The 17,917-nt window shown below is 39.9% G+C and overlaps 1 protein-coding gene across 2 annotated transcripts in view; it reads left to right on the top strand.

The window, feature by feature from the left end:
- Nucleotides 1-17,917, top strand: part of LOC135760706 (histone deacetylase 4-like) — a 44,250-nt gene that overhangs the window by 24,455 nt on the left and 1,878 nt on the right. For both annotated transcript variants that reach the window (XM_065274817.1, XM_065274816.1), the window contains exons 14-25: nt 1,214-1,397; nt 1,577-1,710; nt 1,849-1,951; nt 2,045-2,091; nt 2,190-2,297; nt 2,394-2,449; nt 2,539-2,626; nt 2,727-2,846; nt 2,937-3,034; nt 4,836-4,954; nt 5,059-5,192; nt 5,280-5,364. In XM_065274817.1, the coding sequence (XP_065130889.1) occupies nt 1,214-1,397; nt 1,577-1,710; nt 1,849-1,951; nt 2,045-2,091; nt 2,190-2,297; nt 2,394-2,449; nt 2,539-2,626; nt 2,727-2,846; nt 2,937-3,034; nt 4,836-4,954; nt 5,059-5,192; nt 5,280-5,364 (1,276 nt within the window). The remainder of the gene's footprint in view (nt 1-1,213; nt 1,398-1,576; nt 1,711-1,848; nt 1,952-2,044; nt 2,092-2,189; nt 2,298-2,393; nt 2,450-2,538; nt 2,627-2,726; nt 2,847-2,936; nt 3,035-4,835; nt 4,955-5,058; nt 5,193-5,279; nt 5,365-17,917) is intronic.

Genomic DNA, 17,917 nt, shown 5'->3' with positions numbered 1-17,917 from the left:
AGAGATTCTCAGCTTCAATACAGCAGATGGCGCTATGATTCGATTTACATTTACATTACTGTTTGGTTATTGCTGATTGAGACTCTGTCCTACTTTGACATTCTCATACTTTAGCTTCAAGGAAAGAAATTAATGTCTGTACTAGTATTAGTATTAATGTACTTTAGTATTTTTTTTCACATGAAATTTTGGAAGTGGAATTTTGTGGAGTTCAATTACATTTATTATTTAAAAAACTGATCCCGACTAAGAAAGATAAGAAATATTTGTGTAATTTTTTTATTGTTTTATCATATAATTTATACATGATATATTTTTATTACTTTAGAGTTGGTGACTTTCATTGCTAGACAAGCTTCTATAATGGCACAAAAATAACATTGCACACAAATATTAATAACATTGCACATCCTTATAAAGCCTAACCAACTCTATTGGCAGTGCACCATGGCTATAAGAATTGAATTGCATTTCTTATTAGAAGTTATGATTATTTTTCAATTCAAACTTCACTTGGAGCCTACAGCAAGAAAAAAATCCTACTTTTTTGTGAGTTGAAATTAAAATGAAAATGGATAGATGATAATCAAATGCTCAATTCAGCAGAAAGGCTTAATCAAATCAAATGAACAGATGCAAATCTTTGAAGAGTTTCATTGAATTAAACGAAATCTGGTTATTATGGTTTTAGAGGGGTTTGGGGCACCTTTTAGCAAGTCAGACCATCAGGCTGTAAAACCAGCAGAAACCCACCAGCTTGACCAGGCTGTAAGACCAGCTTAAACCATCTACTTCCATCCTAAAAAAGCCAAGACCAGCCAAACAGCCTAGTCAAGTGTCCAGCCTGATCAAGCTGGATTTCGGCTGGTGGGATAGGCTGGTCTTTCAAAACCCCATTTAAAACCAGCCTGCAACACCATCTTAACAAGCTTAACCCAGGCTTGGACACCAGTTAAAACCAATTAACCAGCAAAGGCTGGCTTTAGCTGTTCTTTTTTCAGCATGGAATTCAATTCATTTTATTTATAATGCACTTAAACATACACAAAAAACATTTCATACAACAGAAAACAAGATTATAAGAATCAAGTTAAAGCTTACAGCAATAGTAACCCATTTTAAAAAGATCTTTAAGGACCACTTTAAACTTAAAACATTTTTGTGTGTGTGTGTGTGTGTGTGTGTGTGTGTGTGTGTGTGTGTGTGTGAGTAGCAGGCTCTTCTGTTGGAGCAGCAGAGGATTCATCAGCTGAGGAACTATCAGGCATCAGTGGAGGCAGCAGGTGTGTCAGTCGTTTTCCCAGGGCCCCGCCCCCTCTCCAGGGCCCAATCATCACCTGAATCTGCTTCATTTATCAGTGTACAGGAACAGCCTTCCAAAAATCCTTTAACCACAGGTACATCTCACACACAGACCCACTCTCCATTTGTCTCTGCTCCTCTGTTTGACCCATATTGTTTTAAATGAAGTTCTGAACATAGCCTGATCATACGGTCCTGTCATATATATATAAGCAGCTGCCTTCAAGAGAACTCCTGAATTGAACGTGCAATGCGGGCTTTTATATTTCTATAGGTCTGGTGTACGATTCCCTTATGCAGAAACACCAGTGCATGTGTGGTAACACAAACGTACACCCCGAACACGCCGGCCGTATTCAGAGCATTTGGTCTCGTCTGCAGGAGACAGGCCTGCGCAGTCGGTGTGAGGTATGATGATGCTTTGACATAAAACTGTAAACACAATGTACATGTTGAGCTACACACAGAGCTGCATGCAGTGCAATCATTGTTTATCAGCAGAGGATGTTTGGGTGTAGTGATTCAGTCTGTCCTGTCATCTTTCAGTGTATTCGTGGAAGAAAAGCCACATTAGAGGAGCTACAAACAGTTCATTCTGAGGCACATGTCATGCTGTACGGGACCAACCCACTGCGACAAAAACTGGACAGTACGACGTTTACTGCAGATCAATCAATCCATGCGAGCATTAGCATTGATGTCATACAGAAAAAATTTACATAAATGCTTTTGTGTCTCTCAGGTTCTGTCATATCCATGTTTGTCAGGTTGCCATGTGGCGGTATTGGGGTGAGAATAAAATAATCATTCAATGGCACTCGTGTAATTGGTGTTTGTGCAGCACGTGAGCAATACATTTGTCTGGTGTTTCTCTTTTCTGTTGGCAGGTGGACAGCGACACCGTCTGGAATGAAGTTCACTCTGCGAGCGCAGCGCGTCTGGCCGTCGGCTCCGTAGTTGAGCTCGTCTTTAAAGTCGCGTCGGGAGAGCTGAAGGTTTCTCTCCCCCTCATACCCATTTATTTTCTCATTTGTCGTTTGATTTATTCATCAAGTCCAAATGTAGAGCTGTTTTGTTGTTTGTCATTGCAGAACGGTTTCGCTGTGGTCCGGCCTCCAGGACACCATGCGGAGGAGAGCACGCCGATGTAAGACGCGTCCGTTCTGTGCGTGTTATTCTTTCTCTTTGTAAACATTTTGAAGAAAATTAGCTGCTGATGCTTTCTTTCAATCGCAGGGGCTTTTGTTACTTTAACTCCATTGCCATAGCGGCTAAACTCCTGCAACAAAGACTAAATGTCAACAAAATTCTTATTGTTGATTGGGTGAGTTTATTTTGAGGGATTATTAAATACCAGTTATTGTAAGTTTAGTAATTTTTTTTCCTCCCTAAAACATTTGATCATGTCGTTTTTATTAAAACAGGATGTTCATCATGGCAATGGAACTCAGCAAGCGTTTTACAATGATCCTAATGTTCTTTACATTTCGCTTCATCGTTACGACGATGGGAATTTCTTCCCAGGCAGCGGTGCTCCCGAAGAGGTCATATTAATGATGTTTTTTATTAAGCGGATAAAGCAAATGTTTTTATTATTTATTACTTTCATAACTTGTGGTATTTCACATCAACAGGTGGGCAGTGGACTAGGAGTCGGTTTCAACATTAATATGGCGTTTACCGGGGGGTTGGATCCACCAATGGGTGATGCTGAATATCTGGCTGCTTTTAGGTAAACCAATTATCTACTATCACAGGTTACTGCTTTACTTACATATAAATGATATATTAAATATAAATTATGTAATTGTATTTGGACATATTAATTTGACTAGATGTGAAATGCCCTGTGCGTTTTTCTGTCAACACAGTTTTCATGACTCCCATCAGTCTCTTCAGCTCTATAGGGCTGAACTTTCGTGTTTGTTTGGTTTCAAAGAAAGTTATTTTTCAAAACCAAAGCAAGAGCAATTTGATAAAAGATGGGCAGGTGTGGTGATTGTTTATATGATCAGAACATAGAAATGAGACTTTTGACTGCATGATACACAAAGGGATGTTTCACTGAATACTAAAACATTGCTTTTAATTTACAGTAATCACCCTCAGGCCAACTGAAATGTAGATAGAAGTTTTTTTTGTAGAACAGTGAAGGACAGTTTTATCTGAAACCGTATGCCCTGATGATGCCCGTGTACAGCAGATACAGCAACTCTATTAAGTATTCCCAGCAGGTTTCTGGTATTATATTGAGGTGTTATAAATCTTCTCAGTTGTAAACAATGTCATCATTTCAAAACATGGAGTGATATTCACACTGGTTTACTGCCAAAAGTCACACTCAAATTAGTTTTGCCATCAGTTTAAAGCTCGGGTTGAGTTTTGCTAACTTGACGGATGGACAGTCACGTGTGTGTGTGTGTGTGTGTGTGTGTGTGTGTGTGTGTGTGTGTGTGTGTGTGTGTGTGTGTGTGTGTGAAACTGCAGTGTATGTGATCAACACGACTGAATGTTAGAGTGCAGGACTCTCATATCAGACTGTTAATTGGTTTAAGTGCTGCTTTTTACATAAAGATTGGTTTAGAGAAGAACGACATGAAGTTTCAGAGGTATTTCTTCAATTTGTAGTCGTCTTGTTCATGTGAATGGCTTGGTAAGAAATAGCGCTGATCATAATTGTAAGAGCCATAACCCATATTGAGAGTTTATTATTTTCATATTTTTTATTATGTAATTTTAGTACAATAAGGTTGTTAATAAGTCAGTTCCTGTTGTGTGTATTATATTTATCTGGTTTATATTTGTTCCTACTGCGCATGTGCAGTGACGTCATTTTTTGGTAGTTCACTTAAAGAGTTGTCGATGCACAGGCTATACGTGCTCATAATTAGTGGAAGAACACAAGCTTTTGACCGTCTCACTATCATCTCATTATTTTGTTATATAGCATATTTAAGTTTATCGATCTCTTCAAATAAGTTGTTGAGAAAGCATCGTTGGATTATGCTGTATTTGCAAATGTGAGTCTGTATTGAAATTTGGAAGAAGAATAAATCACTGTAAAGGAATAAGGACTTTGAGTGATATATACAAGAAAGCAAGATACGCGTCAAAACTGGTGGAAAACAAATAAGCACATCACATGTTCCTTACAATAATGAAAAACATACTGTTTGTTATCTCGACACAGAGCGGGTAGAGTTGAATCTTAACCCAACTGCGAGTGATGAGCAGAGACATAAAAGTGAAATAAGCTAGCCTGCAGCGCAATACTACATAAGCATTTAATCAACAGGTGGGCATTATGCAAATGTGTCGGACTACAAACAGGGCATTCGCAGTAGTCCCAGAAAAGTGATTTCTGTTAAAGACGATGACTCGCTTTAGTGTGAACTTTGCAGATGGTTTACATGTAAAAAACACAACACTTGCACACTAAAGGAAATGTTAAATCACGAAAAGCATAATAGGCACTCTTTCAGATGTTGTTTGTGGATATGCTGATGTTTGTAATGTGAACTTTTGGTTTGCAGGACAGTGGTTATGCCAATCTCAAATGAGTTTGCCCCGGATATAGTTCTGGTATCGGCAGGTTTTGACGCTGTGGACGGACACCCTCCTCCCCTGGGGGGTTATAAACTGACCTCCAAATGTAAGCGCTTCAACCTCTGTAATGAGCTGAATTAAAACATGTTTATCATTATATCCACATTCTATCAGTTTTTTAAAACCTCTTAAACAACATTGCTTTAAAAGGTTTGGGATACCTGACTAAACAGCTGATGGGATTGGCTGGGGGTCGTGTGGTGCTGGCACTGGAAGGAGGTCATGACCTTAAGGCCATATGCGATGCTTCAGAGGCTTGCGTGTCTGCGCTGCTGGGAATTGAGGTAAAATTATTACACGTCATACTTTTTTACCATTATCTGTCTTTGTACTTAAGTAATTTTTTAATTGTAATTTGACTTATTTACCAGCTAGAGCCGCTTTCATCTGAGGTTCTGATGCAGAGACCCAATGAGAACGCTGTAAGCTCCATAGAGAAAGTTCTAGAAACTCACAGTGAGTCAATCAACTTTTTCACCTGAACAAAAACATCTCAACTCTGGTGTAAGGACCGAGTCCCCTAACCCTAAAAAGTTAGACTCTTGGCAGATAAGAATGAGTGAAAATGTTTGTATGGAAGAAAAATAATGACAAAAGTTTTTGAATTAAAATAGCCTGTTGAATTGTACTACCTGAAAAAAAAATGCATTGTATTAACCGTACTTGAATTTTAATGCATTGTATTTTTATGTTTTTGAATTAAAACAGCCTGTTGAATTGTACTACCTGAAAAAAATGTATTGTATTAACCGTGCTTGAATTTTAATGCATTGTATTTTTAGGTTTTGCATTTTTAAGGGCTGAAATTAAACATGCGTGTATATTTTCTGTATTAAAAATTCAATAGTCCACATTCACCTTTTAGATTTCACTTTAAAATATTCGGTCTGTTTAAAAATACAACGTAAAATATTCAGCAGGCAATTTTCAGTCCATTTAAATTTGCGTCCAAAAATTCAAGTCCAAAAATTCAGTCGTACAGATTTCAACATTTAACATCCGGGAACTGCAGGAAAAGCAGTAGAGTACCGAGTATAATCTCATCTGCTGTTAATCGATCTGACCAGCAGGTGGTGCACGTGTTCGCCAAGACTTTGTACATGTAAGATGATTTATCCACTGCAGCAGTGATGAAAGTTGGCTTTTATGTTCAGTTTTAGTAAAACAACTGTAATACACTCATACAGAGAGTGTATTGTTTGGTTATGTTATTGACAGGATACTAAACGGGTTTAAAATGCCATATAAATTAAATATGGCCTTTCTGTCTGCTATTGGCTTCGTTTCTCAAAAGCTAAGTTGATTGTAGATTTTATTGGTGGCAATCTACCTTCTTCTTATGCCTACGAGAAACGAACACGGTTTTGTAATTCGTCACCTCAGTTTATAAAACATACTCAGATTATTAAACTGTTCAATTTACAAATCGTGCGCGCGGATTAATAAACCATACGCACAATTAAACAATCAGTGCTCTCAGATTTGCAATCCGTATACACAAATTCATAAACAATTAATAAACAGTGCACACGCTTTCGCAATGGTTTTGCAAACTGTGTCCACTAACGCAGAGGTCCCCAACCACCGGGTCGTGGACAAGTTGCCACCGGTCGCAATAACATCCTGAAAAAATGTATAATAGCTACGTTATAGTTTAATCAGGTGTTTTGTCCTTTACGAGCTGACTTCAAATAACATATCAATCCACTTCTTGCAGGGCCGCGCTCCCTCTTTTTCTTTCTCTCTCTCTCTCTCTCTCTCTCTCTCTCTCGCTCTCTCTACCAGCGCATCGGCGATCACATTGCTCTCATTAGAGTTCAAGCATAAAGTACTTCTAAAACACAATCGATCAAAGAATTGCAAAGGTATGACTTTATGAATAAATGAAGACGTTCATTTGATATCTCAAATGAAACTAATTGCAGGCTATTGAAAAACTTAAAAATTACCCTTAAACTCTTAATTAATTATAGTTTAAACTCTTTCACTGCAGTAATAATATTTTTATTTTTAATGTAGGTTTGAGAGGAACCTAAACAGTCATGTGTCAAACATCAAAAAGCATAAACGCGAGTCCCCCACCCCCCCGGGTTGCGATTTTTTTTAAAGGTTGGGGACCCCTGCACTAACGGATTTGTAGCCCCACCCTCATTTTAGAAATTGCTTCCATGCTTTTATTCATGCTTTCAGGAATTAATGAAGTTTATACCGTGTTAAGCTTTTACTTTCCTAACTGGAAAGTTATTTACATTGACAGCTGGCCCGCCCAATCAGAAATTAAAAAAAATACTACTCTGTATTGTCAAGTGCTTCCTCACTGTTTGCAAGGTTAACAATATGCAGAATTCTTTCACTTGAAAAAGTCAGCCCACTACAAGAAGAATCCAACTAGGTTTCACTCATTGACCACACTTTTGCTCTCCTTTTCCCTTTTTTATTTGGAAATTCAATGCAGTGTTCATTCAGTCAACCAATTAGGTGAAAAACCTTTAAATACAGGTACAAATATTATTATTTTTTAAAAACAAACAGACAAATACCATTTCATACAAACAAGATTTAACAGTGATCAAATGCTTAATTTTAAATTACCATAAAGCAGACCATTTAAATAACAGCAGATATTTGGCCACTTACACAGTAAATACATCTAAATTCTAAAGATTTAATACTTTAAACATTTGTCTTTTATACAAAACAATTTACTTTAGAAAGCTTAATACCTCAACCAAACAAATAATGTCCAAATGCACTTTAAGAATGACCCATAGAATAAAGATATAAAAGCTCACCGGCTACATCTTCATTGTTTGTAGTAGCTTAATTCTGCACAAAGGATCTTTAAATCCAAGAAATGGCAGGCTTGCAGTGCTTTGTTCTCAGTTAGTTCTGCTTTGTTTCTTGTTATCACTCAAAACTGCTACTCTAAAGCTACCTCTGCGTCTGCCCTGCTAATTAGTGAATCAACTTCACCTGGTGCATGCTGGCTGATGCATTTGAACTGGTGCATTCTAAATAGTGCAATCTGGCTGAGAGGGGGCGCCAGTAGCTTGCCAGAACACCTCCCACTCGATCTTTCCAAGAAACCGCTGGAAAGATCGCAAGTTCAATGGCGACTTAATCAGAGCTTTTCTCCTAGGCCTCCTAGCTGCTCCTCAGCTGGCAGCAAGACAACCAAGCGTCTGACATCCCTGTGTAAAATTGTGGACTGAAAGTCCTTCTGGACTTTAGAAACAGGATGCTTGGGTGTTGATTTTGCAACAGGGACACAACAGCTTTGAACGATTCTAACCTTTACATCTCGCACAACACCTCCAGGGTCAGGGTTAACACTAACAACTCTTCCAAGCTTGAACTGGCCCCTCAATGCATTCTGATCGCACAGCCACACAATATCCCCAACAGTAACATTCCTTGTTAGGGTATGCCATTTGCTTCTCACAAACAGGTTGGGTCCAGCAAGCTGGCTCCAGGATTTCCAGAACCTGTTGACCTGGTGCTGCATCTCATGAAGTCTCTTATAAGGGTAGCTTGTGAAATCAAAAGTCTTAAAGTCACCACTTGAAGATACTCGTCCCAACAGAAGTGTATTAGGTGTGATGTATTGCACACTATCTTCATGACTCTGCACTCTGGCATCTATTGGACGTTCATTGGCAAGGTTGGCAGCAATCTGAAGTGTTGTTTGGAACTCACTATAACTGAGACCCGACTCTCTTCCCAAACTCTGGAATGCCTTTTTCACAATGCGAACTGCAGCTTCAGCAGCGCCGTTACGATGAGGCGAATCAGCTGGTTGAATTTTCCACTGCCAGTCAGTTCCATTTCGAGCCGAAACTTCCTCCACAGCAGATCTGTCTAGACCATTCAGGAATGTATATAGTTCTTCCAAGACAGATTTAGCACCTACAAAGTTGGTTCCTGGGTCAGACCATATCTTCTTAGGGTGCCCTCGAATTGCAGTAAACCTCTGATATGCCATTAGAAAACTCTCAGTTGACATAGTATTGACCAGCTCTGTGTGAATAGCCCTACTAGCCATGCAGCAGAATACAACTCCCCACACCTTCATTGTGACCCGCTTCTTCACATCATCTTTTACTTGATAGGGTCCAAACAGGTCAACAGCTGTGTACTCGAATGGGGCTGCGGGTCTGGTCCTTTCTTGAGGCAAGTTGCCCATTACTTGTTGACATCTTTTAGCTCTGGCTTTCTTACAGATTATGCAGTTGTCAACGATCTTCTGAGCGATTTTTCTTCCTCTGATAACCCATGCTTTCTTCCTCATCTTTAATAGGGTTGCGGCCACTCCCTCATGACCCTCATCATGTGCCTCACGAGCTAACAACATTGAAACCCACGCACTGTAGGGTAAGAGGGGAACACTGACTTTATCTTCTTTAAAGTTTTGGATTCTTCCACCACAAACCAGCAACCCGGATTCTTGATCTCTGTAAACTACCAGCCGGTCTGTAGTGGTAGTAGGGAAGTTCATGCCTTCTTGTGCAGCAATAAAGAGATCTCTTAGGGCATCTTGGCGTTCTGTTGCAGTAATAACTCCTGCTAACAAGACTGCCTCCCACTTTGGAGTTCCCAAGATCCTATTTCTTGCTGCAAACTTTTTGGCTGCTCTCCAGACCCAAGCAACTGTCTTGACCAAATGAGTTAGATTACTGAACCGTTTCTCATCTACCAACTCTCGAATAGCTACGCCAGCTGGTGGTCTTTGCTGTTCTCGATCTTGGGATTTTTCTTTCACTTGAGCTCTTGTGAGTGCAGCAACAAAGGACTTCTTCTGCATCTTCCTAATGCTTTCTCGAGCAGCCACTGTAACCTCCTTTGCAGATTTGATTGGCCACTCATTGACTGGCAGACTCAGAAACCTTGGGCCCTGCTGCCACTCCGAATCTTCCCCCAAGTCTTCTGGGCCAGCCCCTCGAGTGATAATATCAGCGATATTCAGTGGTCCAGGGACCCACCACCAATCCTGAATTTGTGTGCTGCTTTGGATCTCTCCAATCCGATTGGCAAAAAAAGTTTGGAAGCCATAGCTCTCTCTTTGGATCGCACCAAGGACTGTCTGGCTGTCAACCAAGTGGTACCACTGCTTAATATGAATTTGACTGTGTTGCTCAAAGTATGTCCTTAGACGGGTGGCAAAAACTGCCCCACACAACTCTGCTTTAATTACTTCCCCCTTGTGGTCTAGCGGGGTCAATTTGGCTTTAGATTCCACTAGTCGTCTCACCGTTGCACCTTGCTCACAGGCCCACAACAAATACAGGACAGCACTATAGGCATGTTCACTGCCATCAGAGAAAGTGACTGCATAAGGTTCATTTTGAACGCCTGTTGGAGTCAAGGCCCTGGCAAACTTAACTTTGCTCAGCTGAACATATTCTTCAAAGAGGTTAATAGCATCTTCTCTAAGTTTGTCAGATAGTGCAAGATCCCAAGTATCCTTAATGGTGCTACATTTGGGTTTGGCCTCTTGAAATGCTCTTCGAACCAAAATGGCCCCTCTCTGCTTTACAGGTGTTGTCAGACCAATGGGGTCATACAAACCAGAAACTTGACTGAGCAATTCTCGTCGTGTCAATGGGTCAGGTGTCTGGCTTCTAACTTCCTCCAGCAAGAGATTTTGGCCAATACGCATCTTCTGCTTCCTTTTTGAGAAGTTTATTGCAACCATAACATGAAACGTATCCTCTTCTACAGAATACCCAAGGCCAAGAGCCTTATTGTCCTCATCCTTGAGTTGGTTTGGCAAGATCAATGTCTTTGAAGCTGCCTTTTGTTCCTGTTTCTCAGCAGATCCTTCTCTCTTACTCTGGCCAGAGAAGACCCATGGCTTCAACTCAAAACCTCCTGCTTTCAGGATCTGCTCCACATTTGCGGTGATGATTTTAAGTTTGTCCAAGTCGTTGTGAGAGGTCAAAATATCATCGACATAGCTGTCTTCCTGCAGCACCCGACGCTCTTCTCTAAGGTGGGTAAACTGGGGAAGATTAGCGGTCTCTCTCATAGCGAGCTGAGCGATACAACCAGCTGGTTTGTCTCCAATATTGACTCTTGTGATAACATACTCACTCAGTTCTTCCTCTTCAGAGTCACGCCACAGGAACCTGTGTAAGTGTACTTCTTTCTCTTCAAGCCAAACAGAGTTATACATTTTCTTTATGTCTCCCAAAGCAGCAAAAACTCCTCTCCTAAATTTGAGAAGCACAGTACGAATTTGATTAAGGACATCCGGTCCTTTTAACAGGAGGTCGTTGATACTCAGGCCTCTAAATTTCTGGCTACTATTCCAGACAAGTCTTATCGGTGTCGTGGCAGAGTGCGGATTTGGAGCAATAAGATGGCTAATATACCAGACTGGTCCGGACCAAGTACATAGAACTTCTTCAGACAACTTCATTGCAGCCTGGCGGTTAACCATGTCATAGACTTGAGCAGCATAAGCAGCTTTCCATACCAACTCTTTGGCCAGCTGTCTCTCTGTCCTAAAAAAGGTGCTCTCAACTGCCCTTCTGTTGTTGGGCAATGTAGTTAGATCTTCTATCCAAGGGTATCTGGCATGCCAGTGGGGCTTCCCACTATGGTCATCTGCAACTACATATGTAAGGCCATTTCTCACCACCTCTAACTCTCTTTCTTCGGCAAGGGTCATCTCTTTACCGCCTGGCTGGCAGTTTCCACAGCGGCAACCTCCACACCTTGGGTTACATGCAGCACCAATGCTGTCCCATTTCCACCATTTCAGAAAGTCACAGGCAGTAGCTGCAGAACTGGACTCCTGAGTTTGGATAGGTAATGGAGTTTTCTGATTTAGTGGGGAATGACTCGAGACAACAGAGGTAAGTTCTTCATACTTTACAGCAGCGGTTCTCATAGACCTTGCAAAATGTGTTCTGGATGTATGAGCTGATACGGCGATCTCTTCAAACAACTCAGGATGGGTACCAGCAACCGTCTTTCCTAGTGGTCCACCCCACAACACAAGGTCTCCTACAATGCGAATCTTCTGGGGAGCTAGCTGACCTTCCTTGTGACTTATCAAGAGGTGGATCTCTTTTGGCCTCACCAGTTCATTGAGGGGAACATCAGGGAAGAATTTTTGCAGTTGCTCCGCTGTTACATGTCTATGAACATCGGCAATGCTGTCCAGACCATAGCAGACCAATTGATGGGACTTGAGGGTACCTCTTGGAGTCCCGACCCGTATCTTCAACAGGTAACGCTTTGTCTTGACAAGAACTTTCATGCCTCCAACACCATGGACAACAAGTGTGATATCTTCACTCCTGAGGTTAAGTCGATTAGCTGCCTTGTGGGTAATATAATTAGTGTCTGAAGCAAGGTCAATTAAAGTGCCGATCTTCTGTCCATCATTAGCTTTAACCTCCAGCAGCATCATAATTACAGGCCACTCCATTAAGCCATTTTCCGCCAGAAGGCTTGATTGACTTCCTGCAGTATTGAAGGTCCTGGACACTGTATTAGAGAAAGCATCTCGACATTGTTGGGCAAGTTCAGGTGAGAGTTTTCTAAAGAATTCTTCCTGGGCCTCTGTATAGCTCCTTCTGTCTTCATTTCCCACTATACTGACTTTACTTTTTCCCCGGCCCGTGTTACCTCTAAACATTTCGTTACTGGGGCACAGATAATAATGGTGATCTGAGGCTCGCTTACACTCTGGATTTTTGCATAGGAATGAAGTCTTGCAGTGATCATCACCATCATGAACTTCCAGACATTTCCTGCAAGCTCCCAGTCTTTTTACTGCATCCTTCTTCTCTGTAAGTTTAAGCATGCGAAACTTTTTGCAGAAATACAGCTTTTCTTTGTGCTTACTATCTCCACAGACAACACATCCTGAAGGATGGCTACTTGACTGGTTTAAAGTCCTAGTTCTAGCTTGCCTTGGCTCGATCCTGGTCTCTTTCCTTGATAGATCTTCATCCTTCAACTGGTCCAGTTGCTCATAAATAGTTTCCTGACCTTTGAGGAAAGCCAGAAGACTATCAAAGCGCTTGTCTGGCACTAAAGCGATGTTATTCTCAGCTGCATAGAGAAGCCACTCTTTCTTCAAGGCATCAGGAAGTTTGCTTTCGATTGACTTAGTCACTAATGGGTTCTTTATAGCACCAGTGTCACCAAGGTCACTCAGATCCTGAAGGGCTTTCTCCACAATTTGGATGAGTTCCACTATCTTCTTTGGTTGGTGACCTTTAACAGCTGGAAGCTTCTGGATCTCCTCTACTATCTCAATAGCAATGGCAGTTTGACATCCAAAGCGGTTCTCTAAAACACGGAAGATATCGTCTGCTGTATTATAAGACATGAAGCGAAAATCTCTCGTTATTCTGTCATCCAGGCTGTCAAGTAGCTGAAACTTTTTAACTTCTTTTGATCCAGTTGGATCCCCTTGTCTCTGAAGGGCTTCCCAATCTCTTCTCCAACGATGAAAGTCACGCTTAATGCCAGTAAACTTAGGAAGGGATGTTGGCTTCAGCTTAATGGCTGGTGTTGAGTAGCTACCAATAGCTGCAGCCCCCATTTTAACAGCATCTTCTTCAACCTTTGCTTGAATAAAATCAGCTTTCCTTGCAATTAACTTGAGAAGGACTTGCTCGAGGTCTCGTACACGGAACTGGAAGTCTTTCTGTTTTGGAGGAATCCAACACTTCCACTGTACATACAGCTCTTTTGCTATTTTAACAAGTCTTTCTAGATGGTTGAACAAGAAATCAAAGGCCTCTTTATTACCTTTTGATCCGAGGGATGACACCTGCCTTGCTTCCTCCTCTGCAGCCATTACTGCCATAGTTAGTTCCTCTTCTCCAAAATTAGTCCAAAGTGTATTTTGGATAAGATCTTTCAACTCCTTTAGTTTCGCCTCACACTCGCATGCAGTCTTTTCTATATCAGCCTTTTGCTGCTCAGTCAGCACAGAAACATCTTCATTTCCCTTTAATTCTGCAATATACCGGGCCTCTACATCATCATTGGCTTCTATGACTTTGTTGGCCTCAATTGTGAGTTTTTTGAAACTGTCTTTGAGCTCCTCTTCAGACAGCATTGAGCACATCCTTACAACATTGTTGACCAGACGAGAGAATTGGCGTTTTGCTGTGGTTCTATCTGCTTTAAGTTGCTCCAGAGACTTTGAGTCATCCATCTTTTCTTCAGCAGGATATAAGTAAAGCAAGTGATAATTTACACCTCTGTATTCAGAGTCTTAGCAGGTTTCTGTTCCAGGCCTAGTTGGTTTTGGTTTCTCTTATCCAAACCAGCAGGCGGTTTTTCACTGTCAAGTGCTTCCTCACTGTTTGCAAGGTTAACAATATGCAGAATTCTTTCACTTGAAAAAGTCAGCCCACTACAAGAAGAATCCAACTAGGTTTCACTCATTGACCACACTTTTGCTCTCCTTTTCCCTTTTTTATTTGGAAATTCAATGCAGTGTTCATTCAGTCAACCAATTAGGTGAAAAACCTTTAAATACAGGTACAAATATTATTATTTTTTAAAAACAAACAGACAAATACCATTTCATACAAACAAGATTTAACAGTGATCAAATGCTTAATTTTAAATTACCATAAAGCAGACCATTTAAATAACAGCAGATATTTGGCCACTTACACAGTAAATACATCTAAATTCTAAAGATTTAATACTTTAAACATTTGTCTTTTATACAAAACAATTTACTTTAGAAAGCTTAATACCTCAACCAAACAAATAATGTCCAAATGCACTTTAAGAATGACCCATAGAATAAAGATATAAAAGCTCACCGGCTACATCTTCATTGTTTGTAGTAGCTTAATTCTGCACAAAGGATCTTTAAATCCAAGAAATGGCAGGCTTGCAGTGCTTTGTTCTCAGTTAGTTCTGCTTTGTTTCTTGTTATCACTCAAAACTGCTACTCTAAAGCTACCTCTGCGTCTGCCCTGCTAATTAGTGAATCAACTTCACCTGGTGCATGCTGGCTGATGCATTTGAACTGGTGCATTCTAAATAGTGCAATCTGGCTGAGAGGGGGCGCCAGTAGCTTGCCAGAACACTGTATAGTTAGACATGGATACTACTTCATATGGTGTATTTTATCTATTGCATTTATGTTAAAAACAGTAAAATTATAAGTAAGCCTGATAACTATTTAAAAACTATTATAAGTTGAATGTTGCGTTACATTATGGTTCTATAATGAGAAAAATATTCCCGAGAACTTTTTTTGCAAGCAAGTGGAAAACGTATTTTGAATAACAACACGTTATAAATATGTGCTGCACACTTTCTTCTCAATAACATGAACACACAACAAATATGACAGCGGGGTAAAAAATAGAAAGAAAGCATCTGATCACAGTGATGTTGTTTGATAGCCTACCAGCTCTCTAAATTAGCACTATAAGTCACGCCACGTTTATTGCTACACTTTATACAATATAGCCTATTGCTTTTAAGCAACAAATAGCCTATCATAACAACATATAAGCCTACTGTGTAATTGAGACATTAATTTAAGAAATGTATTAAAAGCAGAAAGACGTAGGCTGCGGAAATATAGTGGGTTCACTTCAATCCACACTACAGACGTTCTTGGTTTGCTTCTTATTTATTAAATCAAGGCAATTGTTTGATTAAACATTGATTAATATTAAGATAAAATTTATACAAAACGAAATTCACTTTAAAGAAAGTCTTTCTACAAAACAAACCTATGCAGGGCTCGCAAAATCGCTACCCCGAAGTCCCGGGGCTATGGCGAATTCCTGTCGGGCTACAAAAATGTATCTGCGCCCTGCCCGTCGGGCGGAGGAAAAATATTGTAATGTGTTTGCATTCTCTCAGATTTAGTTAGGTATTTATATTGTATGTAATTCGGTGTCATCTTGTTAGTCATTACTATCCCCACTAACAAGTGAAACTGTCAGGAAATGAAGTGAAAGCATAATTAAACCCATTACTCCTTTCGTGTTCACGTCTGATAAACGCGCTCCTCGGCTCCGCTCTTCACGAGTAGGCTACCCGCTTGCTCTTATGCTCATAAAACAGTATATTAAATGTTTATTTATTTGTCATTTCGTTTAACCTCAGAGTCTAACATTATTCTAGCAATTCCCTTTTTCTTTCTTTATAGTAAGTTAACTTAAATATGTGAGAACGAAAATATATTTTTAGTGATTTGCATGAAGAGAATATGATGTTAGAAGCTTCATTTTAAGCATTTAGTAGCCTAATTTATTTAAACAGTTTTAATATGCTATTTTAAAAAGTATATTGTGTGCAGGTTCTTTTGTTTGTAGGCTATGACAGCCCAATAATTTTTTTTTTTTACCAAAAAGGCTTAATTAATGTCATGTTGCATTACAATTTAAAGTATATCAATAATGTCAAAAATGTGACATGCAGTTCGGGTGTGTGTGTATGCTGTTTAAATTAGTGTTCTCACCAATACGCTTGTGATTCCTGAAGTTTTGACGAATTTTATAGATTTGTTATAGTTTCTTATTCAAAAGTGCCACCCATAGATTCAGCCCCACCTGGACTTAATCCATGCCCACCCATATGTCACGTTCTGCATCCGCCACTGTTCTTTACTTTCATTTTTTCACGAGTTTGCCTGCCCATTTAGTCTTAATAAATAACGGTAAACGAACTTGGTTTGCTGTTCTCGAAGGCAGCTCGAATCTTGGTCTGGCTCGAGCCCCAAGTTCAAGTAACAGAACAAAAGGAAAACAATGTGCAGTGAAGGAGGAGATGAGCAGGAGAGATGCCAGAAGAATTGCGGTTGGGCGCGGAGGCACGTGGGACTCGCGTTTATGCTTTTTGATGTTTGACACATGACTGTTTAGGTTCCTCTCAAACCTACATTAAAAATAAAAATATTATTACTGCAGTGAAAGAGTTTAAGTATAATTAATTAAGAGTTTAGGGGTAATTTTTAAGTTTTTCAAAAGCCTGCAATTAGTTTCATTTGCGATATCAAATGAACGTCTTCATTTATTCATAAAGTCATACCTTTGCAATTCTTTGATCGATTGTGTTTTAGAAGTACTTTATGCTTGAACTCTAATGAGAGCAATGTGATCGCCGATGCGCTGGTAGAGAGAGCGAGAGAGAGAGAGAGAGAGAGAGAGAGAGAGAGAAAGAAAAAGAGGGAGCGCGACCCTGTATAGAAGTGGATTGATATGTTATTTGAAGTCGGCTGGTAAAGGACAAAACACCTAATTAAACTATAACGTAGCTATTATAAATTTTTTCAGGATGTTCTTGCAACCGGTGGCAACTTGTCCACGACCCGGTGGTTGGTTACCTCTGCGTTAGTAGACTCAGTTTGCAAAACCATTGCGAAAGCGTGTGTACTGTTTATTAATTGTTTATGAATTTGTGGATACGGATTGCAAATCTGAGAGCACTGATTGTTTAATTGTGCGTATGGTTTATTAATCCACGCGCACGATTTGTAAATTGAACAGTTTAATAATCTGAGTATGGTTTATAAACTGAGGTGATGAATTACAAAACCGTGTCCGTTTCTCGTAGGCATAAGAAGACGGTAGATTGCCACCAATAAAATCTACAATCAACTTAGCTTTTGAGAAACGAAGCCAATAGCAGGCAGAAAGGCCATATTTAATTTATATGGCATTTTAAACCCGTTTAGTATCCTGTCAATAACATAACCAAACAATACACTCTCTGTATGAGTGTATTACAGTTGTTTTACTAAAACTGAACATAAAAGCCAACTTTCATCACTGCTGCAGTGGATAAATCATCTTACATGTACAAAGTCTTGGCGAACACGTGCACCACCTGCTGGTCAGATCGATTAACAGCAGATGAGATTATACTCTGTACTCTACTGCTTTTCCTGCAGTTCCCGGATGTTAAATGTTGAAATCTGTACGACTGAATTTTTGGACTTGAATTTTTGGACGCGAATTTAAATTGACTGAAAATTGCCTGCTGAATATTTTACGTTGTATTTTTA

This window comes from Paramisgurnus dabryanus, chromosome 7 (assembly GCF_030506205.2).
Source record: "Paramisgurnus dabryanus chromosome 7, PD_genome_1.1, whole genome shotgun sequence".
Lineage (NCBI taxonomy): Eukaryota > Metazoa > Chordata > Actinopteri > Cypriniformes > Cobitidae > Paramisgurnus > Paramisgurnus dabryanus.
Note: the sequence above shows the minus strand (reverse complement) of the source record. Positions and strands in the feature narration are given on the sequence as shown.